General features: G+C 36.8%; 1 protein-coding gene across 4 annotated transcripts in view; it reads left to right on the plus strand.

Annotated features, from left to right (window-relative positions):
• Positions 1 to 2,067: 2,067 nt before the first annotated feature.
• LOC145692645 (solute carrier family 35 member G1-like) overlaps positions 2,068 to 27,172 on the plus strand; it is a 99,666-nt gene continuing 74,561 nt past the window's right edge. For all 4 annotated transcript variants that reach the window (XM_081767998.1, XM_081767997.1, XM_081767995.1 and 1 more), the window contains exon 1: positions 2,068 to 2,588. In XM_081767998.1, the coding sequence (XP_081624124.1) occupies positions 2,543 to 2,588 (46 nt within the window). In that variant the 5' untranslated portion in view covers positions 2,068 to 2,542. The remainder of the gene's footprint in view (positions 2,589 to 27,172) is intronic.

Genomic DNA, 27,172 nt, shown 5'->3' on the forward strand with positions numbered 1-27,172 from the left:
ATTTTTAAGAAGTGTTGTACGGAACGAACACCACAAGAGTTTTTAACGTAATAATAGATTTTTGTCAATAAATACTGAAATAAACTATCTATATGTTATAATTTATAGATACGTTTGGAGTATTCTCAATCTGAACGGTATTATTGCGCAAATGCAACAAAAATTTGAAAGGTTTAACGAATTCAAATTCCGGTTTAATTTCGTTTTTGAGACTATGAAAAAAAAAACTTAAATTATTAACTATTAAGAAACACACTGCTTGGACTTTCTCTGGCAACATTTGTGTTCTAGGAGCCCACAGTTGTTAAAATAATCTGCCTGTTGTGGAAGGCCGAATTTTCAGCTTTAAAAATAAACTTGATTTATTAATCGAGGAATGGATTAATGCATTTGTGGAGTAACAAGAAAATGTAATTCTGCCTTCGAATGAGTTTTTAATTGTAAACAGTAAAAGGCAGAAACAAACTCTTCATATCTAGTCAATCCAAACACTCAGTATTTTATAGGACTGATTACATGAATGACGTTGCTTAAGATAACAAATAAAAGTTTATACTATTTCAGTCAAATTGTTTTCTTAACGCCTCTTTCTTCCTTCCTTCCTTTATACTCAAAGCCTTATACAAACGGAATCTTACCAAGTAATAAACATAAGATATTCTACAGCAGAAACTTTTATAGAAAACAAACAAGGCCTTGCTTTATGTTGATCTTATCGCAACTCATTCGTCTTCATAGAAATGAGAGCGCAATAAAGCATCCAGAGCACGTTCGTATCCTCTTCCTCCATTTTATCTTGCTTCGAACGAAGTGGAATTATATGAAAAACGAAAAAACTGCTTTTGGAAATGAACATCCGAATTCACTCGATAAAGAAATAAACTCAAGCAAAGAGGAAAAATATTCATCTTGCATAATATAGTCGTCTAATTTCGCATATGTTCCATATTTTATTTGTCTGAATAAGTAAGGGGTTTGTAACTCTAATACAGTAATACTAAACGTAAAATAATAATAATAAATGATAATACTACTGAGATTTCTAACATTGTTGGTATTAAAATAGCATGGTTATTAATATAATTGTCTTTAAATCTAGCGGATTATAAGTTACTTATACTATATAAAGCTAAGTATGTTACCTCGTAGCAGCACATAGAGTAGCCCCAACAGTGGGAAACAATAGAGGAGCCACTGCCACCATTGGCTCCTTATTACAACCGACGCTTCACCGAGCATTTGCCAACAAACTCAATTACCAACAGAAGTCGTACGAGAAAAGTAAAATTGCGTTTAAGAATGCAAGCAGGAAAATATTTGATAAATGCCGAGAAATTGTTGACTGGCCAACATTAATTTGAACATTTTTTTTTTAAGCTTTGTTACTGGAATTCCTAATTTTCAGCCTTGTTGGTTATTATACTACAACGAATTTTACTCCAGCACCAACTGAGAATTGCTGAACAGTGAGAAAGGTATCATTTTAATTACGCTCGACTCTAACCATAGGAGCTAAATACACGGTTCTGATTGGTTAAAGTTATCCGTTTCTTACCACGTAGCATAGATATAGCACAAATTAAATGGCCGCACATGTTAGCGCATAGACAAATAATGAAAATCACTTTCGGCGTGGGTTCGAACCCAGCCCAAGGTAAACCTTTTTATTATTCTAAAATTTTCATGACACATTTATCATTAAAATAAAATTTGCCCTTGTACGTAATATATAATGCATAAAAAGATATTTACTTATGTTAAGAAACAGCTGAGCGAGTTAAGGTGTCAAAAGCTCCGAGGACTCGTTTTGTTCCACCTTGACCCTCATGATAATACCACGTGACACACTCGGTAATGCAACTTCGATGTAAATCTAACCTCACCCGCTTCCTTGTGACCAACTTGAAACAGTTGGCTAGGGTAACGCATGTGCCTGAGAAATCCACCGTTGGCTCCATGTTACAATCGGTAGCTTCACCGAGCATTTGCCAACAACCTCAATTACCAACATAATGTCTTTGGTTAAAAAAAAAGAAGTAAAATTGCGTTTTAAACTGCAAGCTGGAAAATATTGGATCTTTCGTAAATCTTTTGGAGGACAATATGACGGAAATTGGTGAAAGAATTATAATTTTAAACAATTTTATTTCGAGTGGTGTGTCTAAAGTTGTCCTGCATCAAGTAAACAAAAGTTTTGATCCTGAAAAATCAAAAATAACTTAATATTAAGCAAATGAAACTTTAACCGAAAGTATAATATCGAAATTGCAATTGTTTCTAGTGGGTGAAGATTACCTTTATAATTAGTACTACATACTGAAACATTAGAAGAAAGTAACGAAAATACATTAAAATGCACAACTGCTTTCGTGAAATTCAAATATTTTATTATGAATTTAATGCTTTAACAATTTCTTGTTAAGTTTTAAAGACAAGTGACCGTAAAATAAAGAATATCAAGTTCAAAAGAAGTGAACTGAAACTTATACAAGAATATACATTATGCAGTATATTAGTACTGAATGCACCAGATAAACTGTCCATGGCTAACAGAAAAGACAAGGATAACCTACCTCCAACTAGTTCTAGTAAGTATCCATTTTTCTTATTTCATGAGAGCGGCGTACTTTAGGAACTGGGGGCATAACGTTTTGCTTAAATTTCGTGCTTTCTTGCTATAATTTCTGTATTTTTTCGATGATTTAGATAGGTTAGTTTAGGTTAGGTTAGGATATTTGGATTTGGAGTGGGTAGAATTGTTTGTTTAAAATTCGTATTTTCTTCGGAGTATGTTTAGTACAAGGGGTCCAGAAGCTCGTAAAAAACACAAAACTTACAGGAGAAATGAATGATGTAAGTACTTAGACGTAACATAACGTAACCAAATCTAACCTAACCTAACATAAACTTACGTAAGCTAACCTGAACTAACCTAAACTAACGTAATATTAGTAGAAATAAGCGAAATTCTATCATTTTTTGGAAAATTATGCGGGATCCCTACACTAATATAACACAACCTAAACTAACCTAACGTAACCTAAACTAGCCTAACCTAACTTAAACTAACCAACCCTACCCTAAACTAACCGAATGTGAACAGAAATTACCAAAATTGTATCATTTTTTAGAGAAAACAGCTGGACCCCTTCTGCTAAACATAGGCCTTTTCTTCTTATATTTTCTGTGTTTTTGATGGTTTAGGCTAGGTTATGTTATGTTATGTTAGTACCTAGTAATTACACTTACGTAAATCAACTCCTTTCTCCTGTAAACATGGTGATTTTACCTGATTTTGGCCCCAGTTTCAAAATTATCCCGGGTTAAGTTCCAAAGTTGGGCTCCGTTTGCAGCAAAATTTGTAAAATTTACAGGAAAGATATGGACAATTTGATCGTTTGTGTGCTTGATAATATATAAGGGTCTCGAAAAATATGTTTATTTGTTATATATAAGCGGTTATAAACATGGGACTATACGGCGAGCGAAGGGAACTTATTGGCGCAAGGTAATCGAACAGTTGCATTGTGGGAAAGTAACGAGCATTTATGTTATCAAAATGGCGAATGTACAAGGGCAATGAACTAACAGTTTTAACATTTGTGAAGCAGTACGTTGATAACGAGCAAGAACTTTTAAAAGTTTGTGGAGAGCACGGATTAATGAACCTAATAACAAATTGCAGAAAATGTGGAAAGGAGATAACAGCGAAAAAACGTGGCGAAAGCGGACACCCAATTTCGGAATAAATGCCATTATATCCCTATAAGAGCATTGTTCTGTTTAGGTCCTATGAGTGCACCGTGGAGATTTGCGAGATATCGTCCAGTGGCGTATTTAGGATCTTGTTTCGGGTGGGGGGATTTGAGAACCAGTAAGAAGCATTTGTGTTATACGTATAATGCGAACAAATAATGGAATTATTTGGGGATGCTTGAGCCCGATAGCCACCCCCTAAATACTCTTTTGATATCGTCAATTTATACAATTTCATTCTTCATTAGATATCCTAATGTATTCTAAAGCAGGGCTCAAAATTTCAGTCAGACGTACTCGCCAATCCAAAAATGATTGTCGCCAGTGTATATGTTATAAAAATTATGAGCCCCCATACATCAGGGGGAGCGCGGTAATTTTGGCACCGGAAATTTTGGCACCAGTAGTTTTGACACGGTAATTTTGGCACCAAGAAACGAAGCAAACGGAAATTTTGGCACCATTTATAACTGAAGTACAGAAAATGTGAGAAAATACTCTGAATGTAATAGATATTTAAATTCACATGTTATTAACTAGGACTGTTCCAGCGCTACGAATCAAACCAGTGACGAATGTACAGTCAGCGACAAAATTTCTTTCTCTTCTGTAAAATTTATTTGCCTATAACTTTGGAATTGATGGACTGATTTGAGAAGTTTTCTGTAGTTAATGGAAAACTGTATCTTCTTTGAGTTGCTGAAGACTGTACTATGTTCACTGCACTGGGTATGTATTTTACTTTCAAGTGCAAACAGTAACAGCTGGTTGGAACCATTGAAATTGAAGTACAGAGAAAAAAATAGAAAATACTCTAGATATAATAGATATTTACGTTCACATGTTAATGACTAGAGCTGTATCAGCACGAATAATGAAACCAGCGACGAATGTACAAACACCAGTAAAAGGTAATATTGGTAGCTTTATTAGGTATTCAAAGCAAGTCAAAATGGAAATTATTGAACTCTTAACTAAGAAAACTTAAATACACACTTACGCAAGAAAAATTAACAAATCAATAAATGAATTTCAATAACACATGATTTGCAATAATATATGGTTCACAATAATCCCAATTGTAAAACATTGCACCTTTTCTTTACATCTTAAACTTTTGTTGTGCACAACATTAAATGAAACAGCATGCAAAAATTCTTGCATGCTCTTTGTTCCAGCATTGTAGGGCAAGCACAAATTTTGAAGTCTTTTCTGCAAATGCTCATAGATCCGCTGCAATCAGTCTATCAATTCCAAAGTTATAAGCAAAATAAATTTTACAGAAAAGAAAGAAATTTTGTCGCTGACTGCACATTCGTCACTGGTTTGATTCGTCGCGCTGGAGCAGTTCTAGTTAATAACATGTAAATTTAAATATCTATTAAATTCAGAGTATTTTCTGTACTTCAGTTATAAATGCTGCCAAAATTTCCGCTTGCTTTGTTTCTTGGTGCCAAAATTACCGGTGGCAAAATTACCGTGTCAAAACTACTGGTGCCAAAATTACCGTCTTTCACATCAGGGCATAAAATTTCAAAACCAGACAATTAGATTTAGGATAATCAATTTTGAATTCGACAATTCATATACATCTTAAACAATATCTTACCTTAAGACTTCACATTTCTGTAACGCTCTCTCTCTGCACTGAAGTACGAGTTGTCCATTGCAGTTTTCGGATCAAAGTCCTAAAGTGAAGGGTCATTGATGAGAATTGTCAGCAAATCATCCAGTGTGTCAGTCTTCAGTGAACTCCTGTAGGCAGTCTCAACTTTGTTGAGACTGCTGAAACCTTTTTCACATGAAGCAGTACTCACACGGAAAACTGCACAATAAGTGATAATTGGAAGCAAATTTGGAAATCTCGTAATGAAGTTTTCGATTGAGAGTGGGAAAGGAGGGGTGAATTACAACGTTGTGAAGAGTTGACTTTCTGCGCCCGTTATGAAGACTTCACGTTCCGTGATTTCTCTCACTCAGTGACAATTATTTTCGTGCCAAACAGAAACTGTGCAGCCCTGTGAGGTTAGGCAGATACCATTTCTACTGAACAGTGGTCGCCAGCTTTAAATTTCTAGTCGCCAATGGCGACCTGAAATTTTGCGCCCTGTTCTAGAGCGCTATTTTCTTGGAGCATGCACAAATAATTGCATACAGATTGATAATATGATGAAAGCTGGCATGCCATAAACAATTATTCATTCATAAACGCGTATCAACATGTGCTACATGATCATTAGAGTTTTTCTATTTCAAGCGTGCCCCTGCTGGCGCTGCTGAAGATGTATTTTCCCGTATCTCCCACGAAAGAGGAGGGATAAGTTGCTGTGACTGGGATCTTTTGATAGTTGGATGATGACAGGGTTGCCACACTGAATTATTTCACGGGCTTCCCAATGCACTGTCTTGCTAGCCATTCTGAGTATCGTACTACCTTCACTCTCCGAAACCAAACGACTGGATGACAAATTCGCAATACAGCCGATGTCACTCACTTTGGGAAGGTTTCCTCCATAAGAGGGCCGGGGGGCTGGGGCTGAAGTATGTTTCAAACATTTTCCGAGGGCATATTTGAAATAGAAAGGTTCACCCATTCCGCTTGAAGGCAGGCTTTGGTGTGCCGCCAGACGGGAGCATGTGGGTGCATTGGTTGGGAGCAGGCGCGAGATGGTGCGTATAAGCGAAAACTATCATTCGTGCTAAAAACACGCACCAACCTCTACTAGGTGGACATTACCTTGCTGTTGGTGAAATATCACTTCCTTGTGAAACAATATGTAAAATTTCGAAACCATCGACAGATTTATGGGTAATTATGGCACGGTATATTGTGCAACAATGTTTTAAAACTTGGCGTTCGGCGTTGTATTTCCATGCACTTGCATCGGTATCTTGTGGAATGTATTTTACTTTTGTGTGTATGTATCGTGGCGGACATAAGTCCTTGACCAGGTAATGGCGACTTCTTTAAAACAAATGCAGAGTATGAGAATTAAATCTGTCATATCTGTAATTTCGTGTGGAGAAGAAACAAACTTGTGAACCAAAGGTTTAAAAACAATTCATATTATTAATATAAACTTTGCCGAAGATTATTAACTTATATAATCATAAAAGAATACAATAGATTTTTTAAACGAATAAAAATAACCTACAATTTTGCAAGCGGAGGCAAAGAAACCTAACGTAAGAAGACTAAATAAAAATAATTTACAGCGCATTGATCGTGGTTCAGTGGTCAAGGCAGTAGTTTGGAGTTTCTTGGATCGAATCCACGCCTGGCATTTTTTTTTTTTTTTTTTTTTTTTTTGCTTTAGGAATTTTGATGGAGATTGATCGGTGATGACATATGTTTTATTATAATTGATATTTGAATACTTGGATGTTTCAATACTTGGACTATCAAATCTTCAGGAATAATAATAGTAATAATTATTATTATCTCGTAGAAGATTAAAAATTAGAAACTTATTATCGCTCACATCATACCATTACAAGCAGAAACGTGACATTTGGCAAAAAATGTTACGGTTTCGTTTAATGTTGCCCATGAGAAGAGGAATTTCTCATCTCGTTTCTAAAACAAACAAAATAACATGATAATTAACATTTTACATTCGAGACGGGACAAGGCTAACTGAAATTATCGTTTCGCTTTGGAGATGAGAATCTAGACGAGACGAAAAGTATCGTAAACATTTCTCGTCTTGTCTCGATTCTCGAAATAGTGTATGTCACTCTTTAAGTAACAATTGCTCTGTAGACTGTATCTTATACGTTATTTTGTTACTTTGTATTTCAGAGCTCACTCAATTATGGTCTATGCATATATTTTTGTAGCAGAGCTTTTATAATTACATCTGCATATTCTACAAGTTAGTTTATTATATGCCTTACTGTTCATTAGTATTCAGTTATTTTTATTACAGTTATTACAGCTATTTTCCTTGAAACGTACAGTAGAATACTTTCTACATGAAACTTTAGTGGAAAGCTTTCATTTAAATTTGGGTAGTTGCAGAGGTGTCTCTTGAAGGTATGGAACCTCTTCCCCGAAATCCCTACGTTTAAGTAAGTTTTGCCGAATTTTAGGGCAACTTTAAAACTTTTAATACCATTATTATTATTATTATTATTATTATTATTATTATTATTATTATTATTATTATTATTATTATTATTATTATTACTGAATATTATGGACCTTAATATTACGTCCTATTCTAACGCAAATAAACATACTGAAGTTAAGAAAAATAAGAATGTTTTGGATCCTGTATAAGGATGAATTGCCTTATAAGAGATACTTTGGAAGGAAAAGAGGAGGGGAAAAGAAGGTGTCACCTACTTGTCAATATGAAAATCGAACTTTCGGATGCCTTAACAGAAACTAAGTAGAATTTGTCTGCATTACGACATAGTAACGCCCTTTCTTTGGGTAAAAGACATTGTATTATGTATGCGTTATATTGATATTTTAACAAAAATATACATACAAATATATAAAAAATGATAGTTCCTATTTACCAATTTCGGTTGAACGAATATATGGAACGTGTTGAAAATGGCGAACGAAAGTATTATTATTTGTAGTAAAAGTGGAAGAACTATGATTCCTCACGAATTCCACAATGACGTTTTAGACAAATTTATGACTAATACTAGGTCTTAAGGATGATCCTTTTGTATTCATGAATTGTTTGCGAAACACGCGAAGTTTTCAGACAGTAGGAATCGAGATTGTAGACTGTGACGTCATGTTGTTAGTTTTCCCCTGTGAAGGAAGTCGTTTTAACTCTAACTTGTAAGAACGAGAGAAATTGACTATTTTTTATGTTATTATCCATCAGAAATATCAACATTGTAAATTATAAAATTTTTCTGAATTTCCTCGGACGGAATGGAACCACGGACCCCTAACTTACGAAACGAACGCTCAAGCCACTACCCTAAGACACCTCTTTTAAGTAAGAACCAAGAAACACTCGGGTATGTAGCGAATTGCAAACGTTTACTATTCCAATATTTTATTAACGATGAAACACTGATTTCGGTCATAATTAAATACTATAGTGCAGAGAATTCAAATTTAAATTTAAAAAGAAGACCGAAAATATCTACGTAGCTAATCTCTATTATATTCGGTTATTCACGTTCGCCCCTTTTAGTGGTCACCTAGCACATGTCGATTTGTTTTTCTGCACTATTGATGTTATGACATTTACGTAAATCGTGACGAAATCGTAAATTTTCAACTATTCCTCTCGGTGTTCCCCTTGAATTTATGCTAATTGAGGCATTGTCATGTCCAGCGCATTTTTTTTTAAATTTTTGGAGAACAATGAGGAAATTAGTAAAATAATTGTTCTAGTGGTGTGCCTAAACTTGACTTGCACGGTTTAATTTCCGCTAATTTCGTGATATGATAAAGTACTTGTACTTCGTGCAGCACAAAATATTGTGAAATACTAATAAACATTAACAGTAATGGACTTTATAGATAGTTTATACGTATAACCATCTTCTCGGGATTAATATATTTTTCGTACATTGTGCAGAATACAGCGCTGCTGGAAATTATTACATTGTACATTTGTTTTTCACATGGACACACCAATTTCAACAGTAAAATTTAATGGCGATATATCGTAAAATAGAACTATAAATTCTAATTTTGTTAGATATTTATTAGTATATCATTACAACCGAGCAACCAACCTGTAACAGGCATGGTTACTTTACGAAGGCCACTAAAAACACTTTCTATAAAAATGAAAATTTTTGAAACACTTTTGAGATAATTCTGTGTGTGTATCAAAACGACATTACGGACAAAATACTCATCAACGGAAACACAGAGTACACAGGGCTTCTGGATTTGATTTACGGAGGGAGAGCATTGAAGGTGTTGCGAGGGTTAGGATTCCATTCTGAACTCTGTATGTATACACATGATTCCTTACTTTTAACAGCCGGCGCTATGCTCCAGCCACACAGTGTACAGCCGTCAACAGAAATTCTTGAGGTACAAAATCCGTGAGATAGCAACCCAACTAACGCCTGCTTCAAGATTAATTACGCCTGGTAGTAGCTAGCACAGCAGCGTGAAGTTGCCCCCAACTGTTAAAAGCACAAATCGTAAAGAGTGTTTTCGTGCAGAAGTGGAGCGAAACGCTGGCTGACGAAATGACAAAAGGGAGTCTTTGGATACTTGTACTCACAGTACTTCTTGTTTGTATGATACACTCGTAAAACTATACACAGCCACTTGAAAAAATATACGGATATCAGAGGATAACAGTCGGGGGACCTAGTTACTCTTATAATTAACTGAAATGAGGATTATATAAACAAGTTTACTTAGTTCAAATAACTATACATATCCGCGTATCAAATAATATACAGATAGAGTATGCGGTATATATGTTAGGTTATTTTTTTTTAACTAACTCAAAGTTTTGCGCTGAGTTTTGAAACTATTAACAGTAGTACTACATGCAAGTCAATTAAAAGTATGGATGGATTATTTGGGAGGAAGAACCCAATGAAAATTGCCTCATTTGACATATACAATATCTGTGCAAAATTACGTTCACATTCACATTACTTCTTGCCTTTAGGGCGTTAACTTTCACAATTTGGGGTACGGGATTTTGCACTCAAAAACAGTTTTCCGTAGAAAATGAGAAAAATATTCGTTTTCTTTTTATGTATTTTCCCTACACAAAGTTTCGTTGCAACTCTTCATGACCTTTAGGCACTTCTGACATACTGCTATTAGCAATTTTGATATTTCATGATCAAAGGCTTTCCGGAACCCACCAGACCTTTTTTCCCAGGAAAATATGAAACACATATTCCCTCACTTCAGGTCTAGATGTGTACAATTTCGTTCGCTTCGGTCCACGTTTTTTGATTTTCGGGCGTTAAATTTCAAAATTTTGGGTGGGGCTTTTGTCCACTAAAACCGTTTTTCCACAGAAAATTAAAAAAACACGTATATGCTCATTTTTTGCGTATTGTCGCTACCCAAAGTTTCGTTGAAACTCATCATTTCTTTTAGGCACTTCTGACATACTATTATTAGCACTTTTGATATTTCGTGATCTTTGCGTTTAATGTCCCACGATTTTGCGTTTAATGTCCCACGATTATGCCTGTTAGGCTAAGGGAGACCATGATTAAAGGAAATTTATTATGAGGGGCAAATTAGTGGAATGAGAAAATGGGAAGAAATTAGACTGTCCTGAGAAAACCCACGAGCATGATGTCCACTTCACGCTTACTTCCCTTAGGAACGAACAAAGTACCCCACCCTCAGATAAGAGTTGGAGTGGGTCGGTGGGTCAGTTGGTCGAGTTTTTTTTGAATGGAGCAGTAGGTCGAGGGTCAACAGCATGTGACCCACTGCGACCCACTGCCCACCATGACCAACTGCGACTCTCCATGACCCACTGCGACCCACCGACTGACTCTGATATACTGACTTACTCTACTTACTGCATTATAGACAGTATCTTCTGAACAGTATATTTTTTTCACCCTCGACCCTAGCTATAGAAACTAAATACTCGTTTCTGATTGGTTGCAGTTTGCGATTGTCCAAACCTTCTGGACAATGTATATGTATTGTGCGTTATAGTAATAGAAGAAAATTGTCACTTTATTGGAATTAAAGAAGGAAATTGAAGATGCAACTGAGGTTAAATTAATATCAGGGCACTCAAGCTGGAACAAAACGAGCCCTGCGGGGCTTCTGACCAGTTGTTACTACTACTACTACCTATACTATGGAGTCGTGTAGGAAAACTGGACGCGTAACGTAAGTAAATAACTTTTTTGAGTATTATTTATGACATTTAATTGAAAAAGTGTTATGGAAACAATAAAAAATAAAATATAAGAATTAAAAAAGTTTCTCTGAGCCGGGTTTGAACCCACGACAAAAGTAACTATAATTACTAACCAGTTGTGCTAGCTGTCTCGGGCACGAAGACAGACAGCAGCATATGGTTCATTTGTGCTATATTTATGGTAGGTGGCGAGAGAAGGATAAATTCAACTAATTACAACCGCGTATTTAGCTCCTATTGCTATCGTCGAGTACCCTTAAAAATATGCTTCTGAACACTGGTGAATTTGTTTACGTTTTACTTTCAAGGCCTCCATTACCCTTCCTTTTTCATTTGTTTCTGTTTACTTACCTGAGATGAGTAACTCTAAGTGAAAAAAGAACTTCAAGCATTTTTGGACTTGATATTTGTAATTGCAATAAAAACAATAGGACTTATACTACTATTTGGCTTCCAAGACACACAGCCTGTAAGTTTTTAGAGGAGCTAACTACTGGAAACAATACATTTTGAACCACTATACTATACAGTCGCAATAAACTTTCGTTTTCCAGGAAATAATCCATCCTTCCCTTCGCTAAACATTAATGAAAAACAAGTTGAGTATTCTAATGCAACAAAATTACTTGGTGTTTACATCGATGATGATTTGTCTTGGCAAACCCATGTTAAGACATTAAATAAAAAAAATGACTACTTTATGTTTTGCGTTCTTTAGGTTACGTGATACAGTTTCACGAAATAGTTTATTATCGATATACTATGTAAAAGTTCAATTACTTCTCAGTTTTGGAATTATTATTTTTTGGGGGGGGGGGATTCAGCCGCATCCAGTCAGGAAACATTTCGAATACAAAAGAAAATACTACGAATAATACTCAGACTAAATGAAAGAACATCTTGTAAACAAATATTTAGATCACAAAAAATTTTAACCCTTCCAAGCCTATACATATATAAATATATACACTTCGTGAAACAAGACAAACAGATGTTTATACAAACAAGAGATATTCATGCATACAATACGCGGCAATTAAACGACATTTACATAGTACAACAAAATTACTCCAAATACCAAAAAAATGTTTATTTAAATTGTACGAGACTTTATAATATGTTACTATCATATTATAAAGAGGTAAATTTTAATACCCAAAACAAAATTCGTACTCTGTTACTTCCTAAAACATATTATTCAGTTCAGGAATTTGCAAATGATAACGATGTATGAATATGATGTAATGATGTAACAAACTTAACATGTGATGTTTGTTTATAATTTTGTACTACAAATGGTGTAATAAGTTGTAATTACAATTTGCATTTATATATATATGGCAACTGTAGAACTTATAGGAGATACTCTCCATATTGTAAGTCAAAACAGGTAAAATAAATAAATAAATGAATGAATAAAATTATTATATAAAAAGTGGATGTAACTATGTGTGCCTGATCATCAGGGTCAAATTGCAAAGTCAAATGAAATGACTTTTGGTATATAGCTTGGCCTTAATCCAAACTGGGATGTTATTATATCACTTTTATTATAATAATATCTTAAAGGGGTAGTGGGGATTCGAATTTTTGCGATATCTCACAAGCCGTTAAACTTACGGAGCTGAAATTCAGTATATTAACTCTCTATTGAAATTGAACACAACGTCTCATAGCATTTTTAAAAATTCTTCTTTATGAGGGTGGCGGCACTTCCTATATATGCAAAATTGGTAGTGGGTTGGTTTGTAAAAATAATCGAAAATGATCGATATTAGTTGAGAAACAAATTCACAAACAAATTGAGAAACAGAAACCATGCGCTTTCTACTATATTAATTGCTGAAGCTTATGTTTATTATATGGAGCGCTTAGTGCACAGGGCAATCAAGCAATAAAGTTGTGAGTAAAATAGACATAAAATTTGTAATGCACGCTTAATTACACGGAAATGTTAAGTTTGGACTGTACGTTGGTCTACTTACCTTGATTTGGGGCTAGTTTTGAAAATAAACCTTGTTTTTATGTGAAGTTTTTTTAAAATAAAAAAACATAATTCTTTTTCATGTTCTTTTCAAATGTCTGTTTTTTTCTGGCAACTATTATTTACTGATTTATGTTCCAGATTATTGAAATAATCAACAGGACTTGAGTCCAAGCCCTTGTAACTTACGAATCGTTTGTTTCTTTGTACCTATACGAGCAAAACTGTGAGATTATTCCTTTCGGACCCAGGTCATTTTTGGCTTTTCCTACATTTTCAGTTAGTGACTTTTTCCTTTAAAAAAACATTCATCCGATTTATATGGTTAAGGCCTTGTTTTTTAGAAAATGGATATGGCTATTTTTTGGTGTAGGTTGCGTTGCAGTGTTGCCAACAGGTGAGAAATTATTGAGGGAAATGTAGGGGTGAAAATTTACAAAAAATTCCCTAACCGAATTTCATTTCTTTTTTTTTTGTATCTAGCACCACTGCTTCTATATGGGTTCAAGTAATCTAAAAAAATCATTGGTGTGTTAACAAGATACAGTGAAATCCTGAAGTCGCTGGCTTTCATTCAAAGAGGGGAAGAAAAAATTCTCTCTCAGCATACACATGAAATGTTGACACTTTTTACGCCATAGAAGCAAAAATCAACAGATATGCCATGGCTCTCTAATTATCCTATTGAAACTTTTTATAATGCGTTCTGTAGGGCAAAGAGAAAGCTTTCAGATAGTACGTTTGTTTCAATGTAGCCAGCAAGAGGGTAATAATAAAGGGGAAAAGGAAATTTTCCGAATTTTTCACCTAAAATCGGGAATTAATTGTTTTGCCTGGAAACACTGCCATCGGACAGACGAAAACTATCTGAAAATAAATCTTAGTATTCCAAGATTATATTCTACAAGTATTATGGCGATGTCTAACAAAGTAAGCATGAAATTTAAAAAAAAAATCTCATTCTACCTCAGAAATTCACCATTTTCTTACCATTTACAGAACATGGTTTATTATAAACCTCAACTGAAGGGTAAGGGGAAAAAACAATGAATGTCCATGTATGTGCTTTTTCGGGTGCTTTGTCCTATCTGTTGGTGACTCTTGGTACTATTTGACTGTATACGCCATGCATAGGTAGATGTAAAAATGTCCATGTAAAAAGGGGCAAAAGATGTAACTAACCCTATTCTTCTTACGCGATTTTCAATATTAAATCGCAGTTTACTCGAAAATGAAGTTTTGTGACATTCTTTCTTTTTTTCCCTTACCCTTTAACTGCACTTTCCCTAATTATTCTAGTGAAACTTTTTATGGTGCACTGTGTAGGCTAAGGACGAGGCTTTTAGACACTGCTATGTCTGTTCGAGTGTAGCCAACAAAAGGGAAATAGAATGAAAAAGGATTTTTTTCCAAAATTTGCATCTAAAATCTGGAATTAAAATTTTCTGTAGCTGGCAACACTGCCATCAGACACATACAAAGTATCTTAAAATAAGCTTTGGTATCCCTCTAATACACCCTACAAGTATTGTGACGATATCTAATAAAGTAAGTATGTCAATAAAAAATATTTCATTCTACCTTTAAAAAAATCACAGTTATCTTTGCAATTAGAGAACAAGGTCTACTGTAAACTTCAACTGTACTTCCCCTAATTATCCTATTGAAACTTTATATAGTGTGTTGTGTAGGGCAAAGACGAGACTTACAGATACTGGTACGTTTGTTCCGATGTAGCCAACAAGAGGGAAATAATAGAGACAAAACCGATATTTCCCCCAAATTTCCCCCCTAAAATATGGAATTGCAATTCTCTGTAGCTGGCAACACTGCTACCAGACAGACGCAAACTATCTTAAATTAAACATTGGTACACCACTAATATATTCTACAAGTATTATGGCGATATTTAGAACAAAGCTTTTAATTAGCAAAAATATATTACGGTAAACAGAAAAGTAGGGAAAAACTAGAAAAATCAAGGGTTAAAACCTAAATACGAATTTTTCGTGCGCTCCCTAATTACCCCATTGTAACGATCTATACTTGCGTTTGTTAAGTAAGGACAAATGTTCGATTGGCGTAAGTTGACTTGCACTCGGACGTATAGGTACGGATATATAAACAAAAATTTCGAATTTTTGCCCAAATTTAGGGAAATTTTAATTTCCCTAATTGGCAACACTGCGCGCAGGCAACAATTAATGTCAACAGTTAGATATCCATGCTAGGTATCTACCTGCCAAGTCCTAAGAAGGTCTTTCTACAACGAAGAAAACTACAGGTAAAAAAGAAGTAAAGGAAATTCGAAATTCGAGAATTCTCAAATTTTTGTCTGGGGTGTATTTGAGAAGGAAATTCGACACCAGAAGAAAAAGAAATTAATATGATAAACAATGGTCCAACCTTATTTGGCAAAAATAATATATCGATATCTTAATTAGTGTCCACACAGGAGCGGATTAAAAAAGTGACACCCGTACTATAAGCAATGCATCAAGTAAAAGAGCACCTCAAACAGTCTTTGCTACAAGTGTTCGATGTGAGATTGATTCGTCACACGTAGGGATGCACGCGAGACGTCTCGTCTCGTCTCGCGTTTCGTCTCGCATTTGCGAGCCGAGACCCGAGACGAGACTGAAAATTTTATGCGAGACGCGAGAGGAGACAAAACCATGCGAGACGAGACGCTAGACGAGACTCGGTTAAGTCTCGCACGAGAAGTCTCGCGAGACTTCTCGCAGTCTCGCAACATTTATGAATTACATTTAATTGTATATTTAGTGATTTTACATTTATTGAGTTTTCTAAGTTGAGCGTTAAGGCCTCCAGGAACAAAATAGTGATAGGGGCAATAGACATTTTATGAGATTTATTATTATTCAAGATTGATTTTCAGAATTAAAGCCTTCTTTAGTTTCTAAACATCATTAAAAAAAGAAAAGTTTTGTAAATTGCAAATTTATTACAGCATCGATTTAGGACTTAATTTTGCGACACAAACACATACACGCTGGCGCGCACGAATACATGAGCTTCTGGTTTTGGTCTGAAAAGCGAATAAGCCTCCCTATTGCTGCGAAATGTGATATTTCTGTTGTTTCTGTCTTTTTCACACTACTACTAGCGATTAATGTTGGGGAATGGCGGGAAAATCCCCTCTCGTCAAAGTTTCACGACCAGGCTCCCGGCCAGGCTCGCAGAAATAACATGATATTTTTACATGGAGTAAGTAAGCACCCCGGACAAAAAATTAGTCACCCCCGCGCGAGAGCAAGGCTGCGTCAGCAAACAGGTACATATGGCGTATTAGACGAATCACATGGCCAAACGTGCGTACACAGCCTCGAGGCGATCACAGGGCATTACTGTGGAGTGACACAGAACCGATCGAAGCGGTGTGTGTGGGGCAAGATGGAGAAGAGCGCGGACGTGACGGAGTGGTAAAAAGGAGCAACCGTGTTCGGCCGTGCCCATGGCCACACAGTGATGGAAGTTGGCCGATTTGTTGGTGTTTCGCGGCGGATTGTTCAACGTGTCTACAATCAGTGGTGTAATACACGTGGCCATGAAACACGACGCCAGAACTGTAGTCGGAAAAAGATTCTCACAGATCGGGGCCGAAGACGGGTTGCCAGGCTTGTGAATCGAAATCGCTTCCAAACCCGTCAGGAATTACTGCAGTCCGTGAGTGCAGGCCCAGTCCAACCTGTCAGCAGAGAACATTGCGACGGGAACTGCATGCAATGAACATATGGAGTCGGGTACCTCGCAAAAGGCCACTGTTCACACATGCACATAAAGTTGCTCGTCTGCAGTAGGCCAATAATCGTCAAACATGGACAGTAGCAGACTGGCGCCGTGTCATATGGTCTGACGAATCACGATTTTGTCTGTATTCGAATGACGCCCGGCGTCGTGTCCGACGACGGCCATATGAAGCATTTCACCCGCAGTGTGTGGAAGGTCAAATGCAGGCAAGTGGTGGGTCTGTTATGTTCTGGGGGTGTTTTCCGTACTATGGGGTGGGCCTGCTTATTGAGGTGTCCACGAACATGAACCAGCACGTTTATTTGAACATCAAGGACGAGCAGGTGTTGCCCTTCAGACACTTTCTTCGCGATGACTTTGCTATAGACACCCCCAATTTTCAAGACGACAACAGCAGGGTTCACAGACCTGAACCCATATGTAACTGGCTTGAGGAACACTCAGGTACCCTAGCACACCTCGAATGGCCCGCAAAATCTCCTAACCTCAACCCTATTGAGCATCTGTGGGACCACTTGGAGCAACGGGCGAAACGTCGACATCAGCATGCCCAACGTTTGGTAGAATAGTGTGATCTTATTCTCTGTGAGTGGGTTCAACTGGATGTGACGGCCTTGCAAACCCTTGTGAACTCTCTTCCCGAACGCATCCAGGCGGTTATCCAGGCCAGGGACGGCGCTACACGGTAACGTAAGTACCAAGGGGGTGACTAATTTTTTGTCCGGGGTGCTTATTTTCTTTCTATATATTTGTCAAAAACATCCCCCTCTAGTTCGGAAGTTTAATTCAAACACTGGTTTGGTAGGATGACCCTATAGGTTTGGTGGGAGATGGTAGGAATGGCCCTATATCTGTCAGTAATTTTATTTTCTAGATCTGGCAACACTATATAAGTTGAAAGCGAAAGTTGATAAAATGCGATAATGCAACATTGCTACAAGCGCGAATGAACTGAAAGAATTGGGTCGTATTCTGTTGTGAGGAGTTCTTTTGTTGTCTACAAGCGCTTTTGGTGGTATAAAAACATCTTTATAATGGAAAATCACCCTTCAAGGAAACGACCAAAACGTGTAAATGTTGATAGTGCCGGCGATATTTTAGAAGAGCCAAATATTGCTGGAGACCTCTAAGCTGGAAAACAATGTTGGATCCAGCAACAATTTATGCTGGTTTTGCTGTAAATTATGCTATTAATTTGACCAAAATTAATGGTCTAGCAGTCAAATTCCAGCACAACTTTTCTTTTAATTTGAGCGGAGGGGACACAAGTTCGGATACCATGTTGAACTCTAGGTTCTGTCTCCTTAGGAAGTTATGAACATTCATCCCATGGAAAGCAATGGCAAACCACCATGGATTCACCTTGCCAAGGGACTTTTAGGCCGCGTCTCCATTGCTTCCGAATGCGATTGCGAATGCGAATTTCCCAGCACGTGTAAATAAACTGGAGTGCCTATAGTTCCGACCTGCGAATTGCGAAAACGGACGAAAAGATGCGAATGCGAATGATCCCAACATGCTGGGATTGTTCGTCCGAACTCGTGCGAATGGAGAGTCGTCTGCAGAGAAAATGAGCGCTATGTGAGAGAAGAAAGTTTGTTTCGAGTGAAAGTAGACGACGTTGCGAGGTGCGGAGACAAAAATAAAAATAAAAATGGAAATAGATGTTGATGTTTTAATAAATTGTGTTTTCGATAAAGTTCCATTGTGGATCCAAGCTCATCCAAATTACCACAAACGACACGTCGTGAACAAATTATGGGCAGATGTAAGTAAAGAACTTGGAGTGGAGTATATGTATAATTTTCTTTGGTTTCTCTTTAAAATATTAAGATTTAATTAATAGACGAACCGCAACTTTTTATTCAATATATTTCCTCTTTGTTCCTCAAATAATGATTTTACGAATACATGTCATTATTGACTAATATGTTTGAAATCTCAAAAACGAATTTTTTACTCATGGAGAAAATTTTCTTAGAAAGTTGGTTGATTTTGCAATCTCTAATTTTATTTAGTTAATTTATTTTAATGTGAAAATAGCGGTTACCACAGAAGCATAATAAGAGGAACGACATTCACTCTATTTTGCACACAAAGGAAATTAATAGATATTATTATTATTATTATTATTATTATTATTATTATTATTATTATTATTATTATTATTATTATTATTATTATTATTATTATTATTATTATTGCTCTGAAAACTTTAAGATATGAATTTTCAAGCAAAAATATTTCACATTGAAGGTTTGAAAGAGATATTGCAACTTGATTCGCATTCACAAAACTTCGGATGTAGTAGAGGCACATGAATTCGCAGTTCGCATTCGCATTCGCGTTCGCAGTCGCATTCGGATGCAATGGAGGCGCGGCCTTAGGTCAAATACCTGCCTTCGGACAGAATATCACATCATCATTCATTAACAGCCATAAAATAACACATTCGCAAAATTTTGACCCAGAATATATGCGAGACTGCGAGACCATGCGAGAAAGTCTCGCGTCAGACGCGAGATGAGACTAAAAATTTTATGCGAGACGCGAGACGAGATCTCACATTTGCGAGACGAGATGAGACGCGAGACGAGACCAACATTTGAGGCTGCGAGACGAGACGAGACTTTACCATTTCTCGCCTCGTCTCGTCTCGCGTGCATCCCTAGACACACGGCACACATCTAGTCGATAGGCGAGAAAGGCCCTAATGGCACAAAACACATTCAATTTAGGGGAGTCTCGTTTCAACTGTACCATCTCCTGAGGATTTGCTGACGGCCAGTTGCAAACATTTTGAGTGTTCACATTAGCTCTTAGGTGAAATGTCGATTTATCACTGAAGACAACACGATCCAGAAAATCTTAATTCTTATGCAGCAATATTTCACTTGCGAAATTGGCACGTAAACCGTAGTCTGTAGGCTTTAGACCTTTAGCAACTGCAAACGATAAGGACGTAGTTGCAAGCGTCTCCTTAATATTCTTCACACGGACGGTTGCACTGTACAGATTCAGTCTTTATTAAAACACAAAAAGCTTTCTGCTCTCTAGTCTCCATCTTTGCTACTTGCTGTTTCTAACGGTAGACACAAGAAACAATGCATATACGTGCGTGCATACAAAACTGTTTGAGTTGCTTTTTCATTTGATATAAGATTTATAATTATAAGTTAATTGTAATAGATACTACAAAGTTTCAAAACCCTAATATTCATTTTGAAACACCCTGCATTAGTTCAAATTGTGTTATCGTATATTGATATCTTGTATATACATATGATCAGGGCCGTCCCTAGGCAATTTGTCGCCCCCGTGCAATTGCATAATTTGCCGCCTCCCCCTTTCTCCAAAAGGAACAAATCTTAAAAGTCACGATTTTAAGTGTGCTACTCCAGCATGAACAACGATGGGGAGGGTAAGTGCAGTCGCACTCAAAAGGCTTAAATACTTACTAAAAATGCAATCCCGTTGTGTCTGTTTTTTCTTTAAATATTAATCTATTATGTTAGTGAAAGATAAAGCAAACATACCTGCAGAGGAAAGATGGTAATCCTTTTAATAGAATTCACTATCGAGCTTCAATATGAATGTATCAGTTTGAAATTCTAGTGCAACTAGCTCTTTTATCTCTATTTCTTGATTTTTCTTCTACATCTGTTAACATTTTTAAAAAAACTTGTTTCTATCTTCAATGATAAGGAACTTGTTTCTGACAAAAACAAGACTAGTTGTCATATCAAAACTGTGAAAACTAACTAAATAGAACAGATATTCGCTACTATTCGAGAACTGAATTCTTGCATTTGACAAAAATCAAGCAATTGTTCCTCGGATTTATTCGACCATTTGCTTTAGCATTGTCCATGTGATCTTAAACTAATGCAACCTAAACATAACTTATGAATGTAGTATTCAAATAGGTCAGCTTAGTAAATGTAACTACCATCATCATGAAGTCTGTTTCCAACAAGAAATATTTAATTTAAATAATATACTTATGACAGATTTCGCCGGACCCTCCAAACTTGTCGCTCCATGCAAATGCACGTGTTACATATATAGTAGAGCCAGCTCTGCATATCATATATATCTAGTCGACAAATTATTTATATATGATATTTAGAAAAATACTATTAGGCAAAATAGTATTAGTTTTTACCTTTAGACAAATTATTCAAATTTTATACTGTTCGTAACATTATTTTCGTACGTATTAAAGGCCTGCTTTCACGAAAAAACAAAATTTCATTTCTACTTTTATTTCTTAGTTGATATTGATGAAAACCGATGAAACCCGAATTGTTAATAGGTATGGTATTCATGTAAATTGTAAAATATTTGTAGCGTATCAGTATCTAGCGTTTAATTTATGTTGCATTTTACGGTGATTACACCTACATATAAATATTGCATACTTAAATAGACGTAAGATGCATTACAAATGACTATTTAAAAAAAACGAAATTTAGGAAAAAAACGAGAGGCAAAGTTTTTTCTAAAAAACGTACATTTCTGAAAAAATACGAACGGTGTTTTTCCTATTTACAACACTGTTTGGGACTTCCGAATTACATGCGTTTTTTCACTGAAAACTATCGATAATTCAACAAGAAAATAATTATACCATGATAACTTAATTGAAATTCATCGAAATTTGACCCATAACAAACACTTTACCATTTTATATCGTAAAGATCAGATCCACCGTTATTCTAACAGACCGGTGCTTGAGCGAGTGACCGTAAAAATTCAAACTCCGATTGGTTAGAATTTCACAACCTGGTTTTATTATTACAAGTATAAACTCTTTAGTCAGTAGAGATGAGGCAGTGTATCATGTGTCAGAGTTGATAACGATGGGTTTTGGTATGTAGTGGGTCGGAGCCGGTCAGTGGGTAGTGGGTTCGAGTGGGTCATAATGGGTGGTGGGTCCGACTGGGTCATGGTGAGTGATGGCTCCGAGTGCGTCATGGTGGGTGGTGGGTCAGAGTGGGTCACGGTTCGTAGAGAGTCATGGTGCATCATGGTGGGTGGTGGGTCAAGTTTTCATTGACCCACGCCATCACTGCCTCAGATAATTCAGTGCTCACAGTCCCGTGTTCAATTCCCTGTGGGAGATCCTTTGAAATTGTATATGTCCTCGATGTATCTGTGTTTGTGTCCCTGTCATTCAAAGTTACTGGAAATAGCTTAAAACCAGTATTACTAAGTATAACAAAGACATGTTACGGAGATACTATCGGTGGATCAGAAAAGAGAGTGGTCTAAGGCACTATATGTCTATTTTTGTTTTTTAATTTAAATTTGAAGTCTCTCGACTCGACATTTCGGGATGGTATCTGGACATCCAGGACATACCTCTACAACTACCAAAATTTTAAACCAAAGCGTTCCACTGAAATTTCATGTAGAAAGTATTCTACTGTACGTTTTGAGGAAAATAACTAATAAAAATAACTTAATATAACTGAATAATAAGGCATATAATAAACTAACTTTTAAGATATGCAGAAATAATTCTAACGCTTTGCTACAAAAATACCTACACAGACCATAATCAATTCAATGAGCTCCGAAATACAAAGTGTCAAAATAGCGTATAAGATTCAGTCTACAAAGCAATTTTTGCTTAAAGAATGGACATACTGTACACTATTTCGAGAATCGAGATAAAACGAGAATTGTTTACGATACTCTTTGTCTCGTCTTGATTTCCATCTACAAAGCGGGACGGTTATTTGAGTTAGCCTTGTCTCGCCTCGAATGTAAAATGTTAACTCTCGTCTCAGTTTTGTTTATTTTGTTTCAGAAACGAGATTAGAAATTCCTCTTCTCGTGAGCAATACTAAACAAAACCGAACTATTCTTGCCACATGTTACATTTCTGGTTGTAGAGTAGAGGGGGCAAGAGTACGTGGGGGACAAGGATACAATTTCCTAAAAACAGGTGAATATATTCGCGTATGGCAATAATGCGTCACGTGAAGTTTGAAGTTAGTGGCGTCTAGAACCTAAACAAGTTTGAGTGTGCTGCGGCAAACTACAAGCTATCTAGGTAATTATTTATGTTTTTCTAATTGTTTGATATAATATTGGGATATAAGTAGTTAATGAATAACTTATACAATTTTATAACGATTTCAAAGTACTATAAAGCGTTAGTTTCTAACATATCCATTGTTTGACAGAATGGAGTAAACTGCCTTTCTTCCAACAGTACAACATCACGGGAAAGTCAATTGTGTAGTGAGGGGGCAAGGGTACGCAGATACCTACGGGGCAAGGGTACGCGTGCGTATTCTTGCCCCTTCTGTTCTATGAAAAATAATCCAATTTGATTTAGATCTAACAATCAAGAAAGAATGTAGATTCCGTTGTAATAGAGAGTGACGGCAAACTCTACGAATACTGGTTCCCATATGTAGTCTCTAACGTTAAGAATTCCGAAGAATCCTGATATTTTCTTATGTACGAGGGATAAATTTTTATTCTAAATACCACTCCTTACATAACAGTATCTAAGGTGGTGTTTGAGTTTTCGAAACAGATAAACGTGTGAGATAGTTAAATCTGCAGTTATTGAATAACGTTACGCTTGCTTATTTTATTCAGGTTTCAGAAATACTACGCTTTGTCCTCTTTTACCTTAAATGTCAGTAGTCTTCAGTAATAAATTTCAATGGGTCTTATGCATAGTCGTTCTGACGCGTGATTAGTGCCGTACTAAAAAGTTCGACTACCGTATGTTTCCTGTAGTAGTCAGTCCTTTTGTAATCATACGTTAAAACGACTCTGAATAAGGCGGTATCAGTCCAATGATTGGTGTGGGATCCTATAAAGATATATGAAGCTAACCCAACCTAACACATGACAATATGTAGCTTCATCAAGGATAGGTCGAGAAGTTTTCAAGTTACTCTCGTAGGTGACAAGCATTTTGTAACTGATGGAATAAGCTGAATTTGGAAATATATTTTTATAAAGGGTCTAAATATTATCTGATTTTTTGTATCCTATGCATTCCCATTACTGATATAAGAAGAATTAAGGATTTTTTCTTTTTTTAAATGAGAATCTGCAACGTCTTTAGGCACAATAAAGCCAGTAGGCCTATTTACCGAAGAAATGAAGAACGAATTAGTGGAATATATCACATTACTGGATCTATTCTTCTATGACTTAACTTTAAAAGATCTAAGAAGAATGGCATACAATTTTGCTGAACGTAACTAGTTGTCCCATATCCTTTAGCCATGTGAATCGAATGGCAGGAAGAAATTGGACAGAATCTTTCCGTCGTAGACATTTAACAATTGCTTTGCGACAGCCTTCAAAGACTGGTCTGGGGAGAGCTCGTGGTTTTACAAGCCCCAAGTTGAATGCTTTAATTGTCATAAAGATCTTGTAAGACAAAACGGCTCTCCTCCACGGGATATCTACATGTACGAAACTGGCATAAATACGGTTCCTCATAAAGTTCCAAAAGTCGACTAAAAATCAGTTGTGAATAAAACTGTATCTGGTGATTTTGGAGTTAACAGCTGTTTCCTGGTGAGTGCATCTGGTGCCTTTATTCCCCATATATTTCCCACAAAACATGAAATAAGAATTATTCGATGGCTCGCCGCCGGGTTCTGTGGGAATATCTAATTCTGGTTCATCACCTCACAACTTTTCGTAGAACGGTTATATTATTTACACCAACATGTGTGATCAAATTCGGTTACAAAAAAGGTATTGTTACTTGTTGACAATCAGAACTCTCACATTTCAATCGAAGGGATTGATTTCTGCAGGCAAAATGGGATAGTGATGTTGAGTTTACCACCAAATCCCAGCCATAATTTGAAACCATTAGATTGCTCCTTTTTTGACCTGCCGAAATCCTGGTATTCAACAGTGTGTAATAAATGGATGAGGAATCATCCATCCCGCTTAATTTAAAGTTGCCAGTTTGTTTACTGAGGTTTACTACAAAGCTGCAACCATTAGTATCCAGCCTTCAAGAATCTGGAGTTTTCCTACTGAATCCAGATGTGTTCACTGAAGAAGATTTTCTTCCTTCTATTGTGAATGTGGTACACTTAAATGTAGAAGCCAGGTCTGAAGACGAAAGCATTCCTGAAGCAACAAATCAAGCATCAGACCTGAATAGAGCCCAAAATCGTTCATCGGATGATTCACTGGAAGTAAAAAGGGACCCATGCGGTGCATCCAGATCAAACACTCCTTTGCCAGTTCCTCGTCCTCCCCAACCTGTTACCAAACCTTTAAACAGTAACGCTAGATCCTCACTAGAAGCAAGCAAGAGCTCATGCGGACTGTCCACTTCAAATACTCTTCTGCCGGTTGCTCGTTCTCATTCATCTGTTACCTAATCTTCAACCAGTAACGCTGGATTCTCACTAGAAGCAAGCAAGAGCTCATGCGGACTGTCCACTTCAAATACTCTTCTGCCGGTTGCTCGTTCTCATTCATCTGTTACCAAATCTTCAACCAGTAACACTAGATCCTCACTAGAAACAAGCAAGAGTTCATGCGGACTGTCCACTTCAAATACTCTTCTGCCGGTTGCTCGTTCTCATTCATCTGTTACCTAATCTTCAACCAGTAACGCTGGATTCTCACTAGAAGCAAGCAAGAGCTCATGCGGACTGTCCACTTCAAATACTCTTCTGCCGGTTGCTCGTTCTCATTCATCTGTTACCAAATCTTCAACCAGTAACACTAGATCCTCACTAGAAACAAGCAAGAGTTCATGCGGACTGTCCATTTCAAATACTCTTCCGCCGGTTGCTCGTTCTCATTCATCTGTTACCTAATCTTCAACCAGTAACGCTGGATTCTCACTAGAAGCAAGCAAGAGCTCATGCGGACTGTCCACTTCAAATACTCTTCTGCCGGTTGCTCGTTCTCATTCATCTGTTACCAAATCTTCAACCAGTAACGCTAGATCCTCACTAGAAGCAAGCAAGAGCTCATGCGAACTGTCCACTTCAAATACTCTTCTGCCGGTTGCTCGTTCTCATTCATCTGTTACCAAATCTTCAACCAGTAACACTAGATCCTCACTAGAAACAAGCAAGAGTTCATGCGGACTGTCCATTTCAAATACTCTTCCGCCGGTTGCTCGTTCTCATTCATCTGTTACCTAATCTTCAACCAGTAACGCTGGATTCTCACTAGAAGCAAGCAGGAGCTCATGCAGATTGTCCACATCAAACACTTCTCTGCCGGCTGCTCGTTCATCGGTTACCAAACCTCCAACCAGTAAAGCTGGATCTTCACTGGAGGTAAGCAGGGGCCCATGTGGACCGTGCACATCATGCACTCCTTTGGTGGTTGTCAGTCCTCCTCCGACTCAACCAAAAAATCTTATCTTCTCGATGTCAATCAGAGATTCTGACATCCTCTCCTTTCAAGCAGAACATAGTTCCGAAACGGTGCCATCCAAAGAGCAAAGGCAAACACCATCTTGCACCAAGAAAGCTACAACTCCTCAGGTCAGTGAGGAAGTAGTGTACGAGTGTCCATTATGCAATATCATCTACAGTGATCCACCAATAGAAGACTGGATCAAGTGCGCAAGATGCCATGAATGGTGGCATGAACAATGCACATCATTTAAAGAAGTAGGCACCTTCATCTGTGATAATTGTTAATGCTCTTTTGGGTGCGTACTCTTGCCCTACATATAGGGACAAGAATACGAATTTGAATGTTTTCATTTTACGAATTATAGTTCCTCCAAGGGCAGAGGTATATAAAAGTTGAGTTCACATTTCGTAAAGGAGAGTTCAAG

Source organism: Thermobia domestica, chromosome 8, assembly GCF_964235325.1.
Source record: "Thermobia domestica chromosome 8, izTheDome1.hap1.1, whole genome shotgun sequence".
NCBI classification, from domain to species: domain Eukaryota; kingdom Metazoa; phylum Arthropoda; class Insecta; order Zygentoma; family Lepismatidae; genus Thermobia; species Thermobia domestica.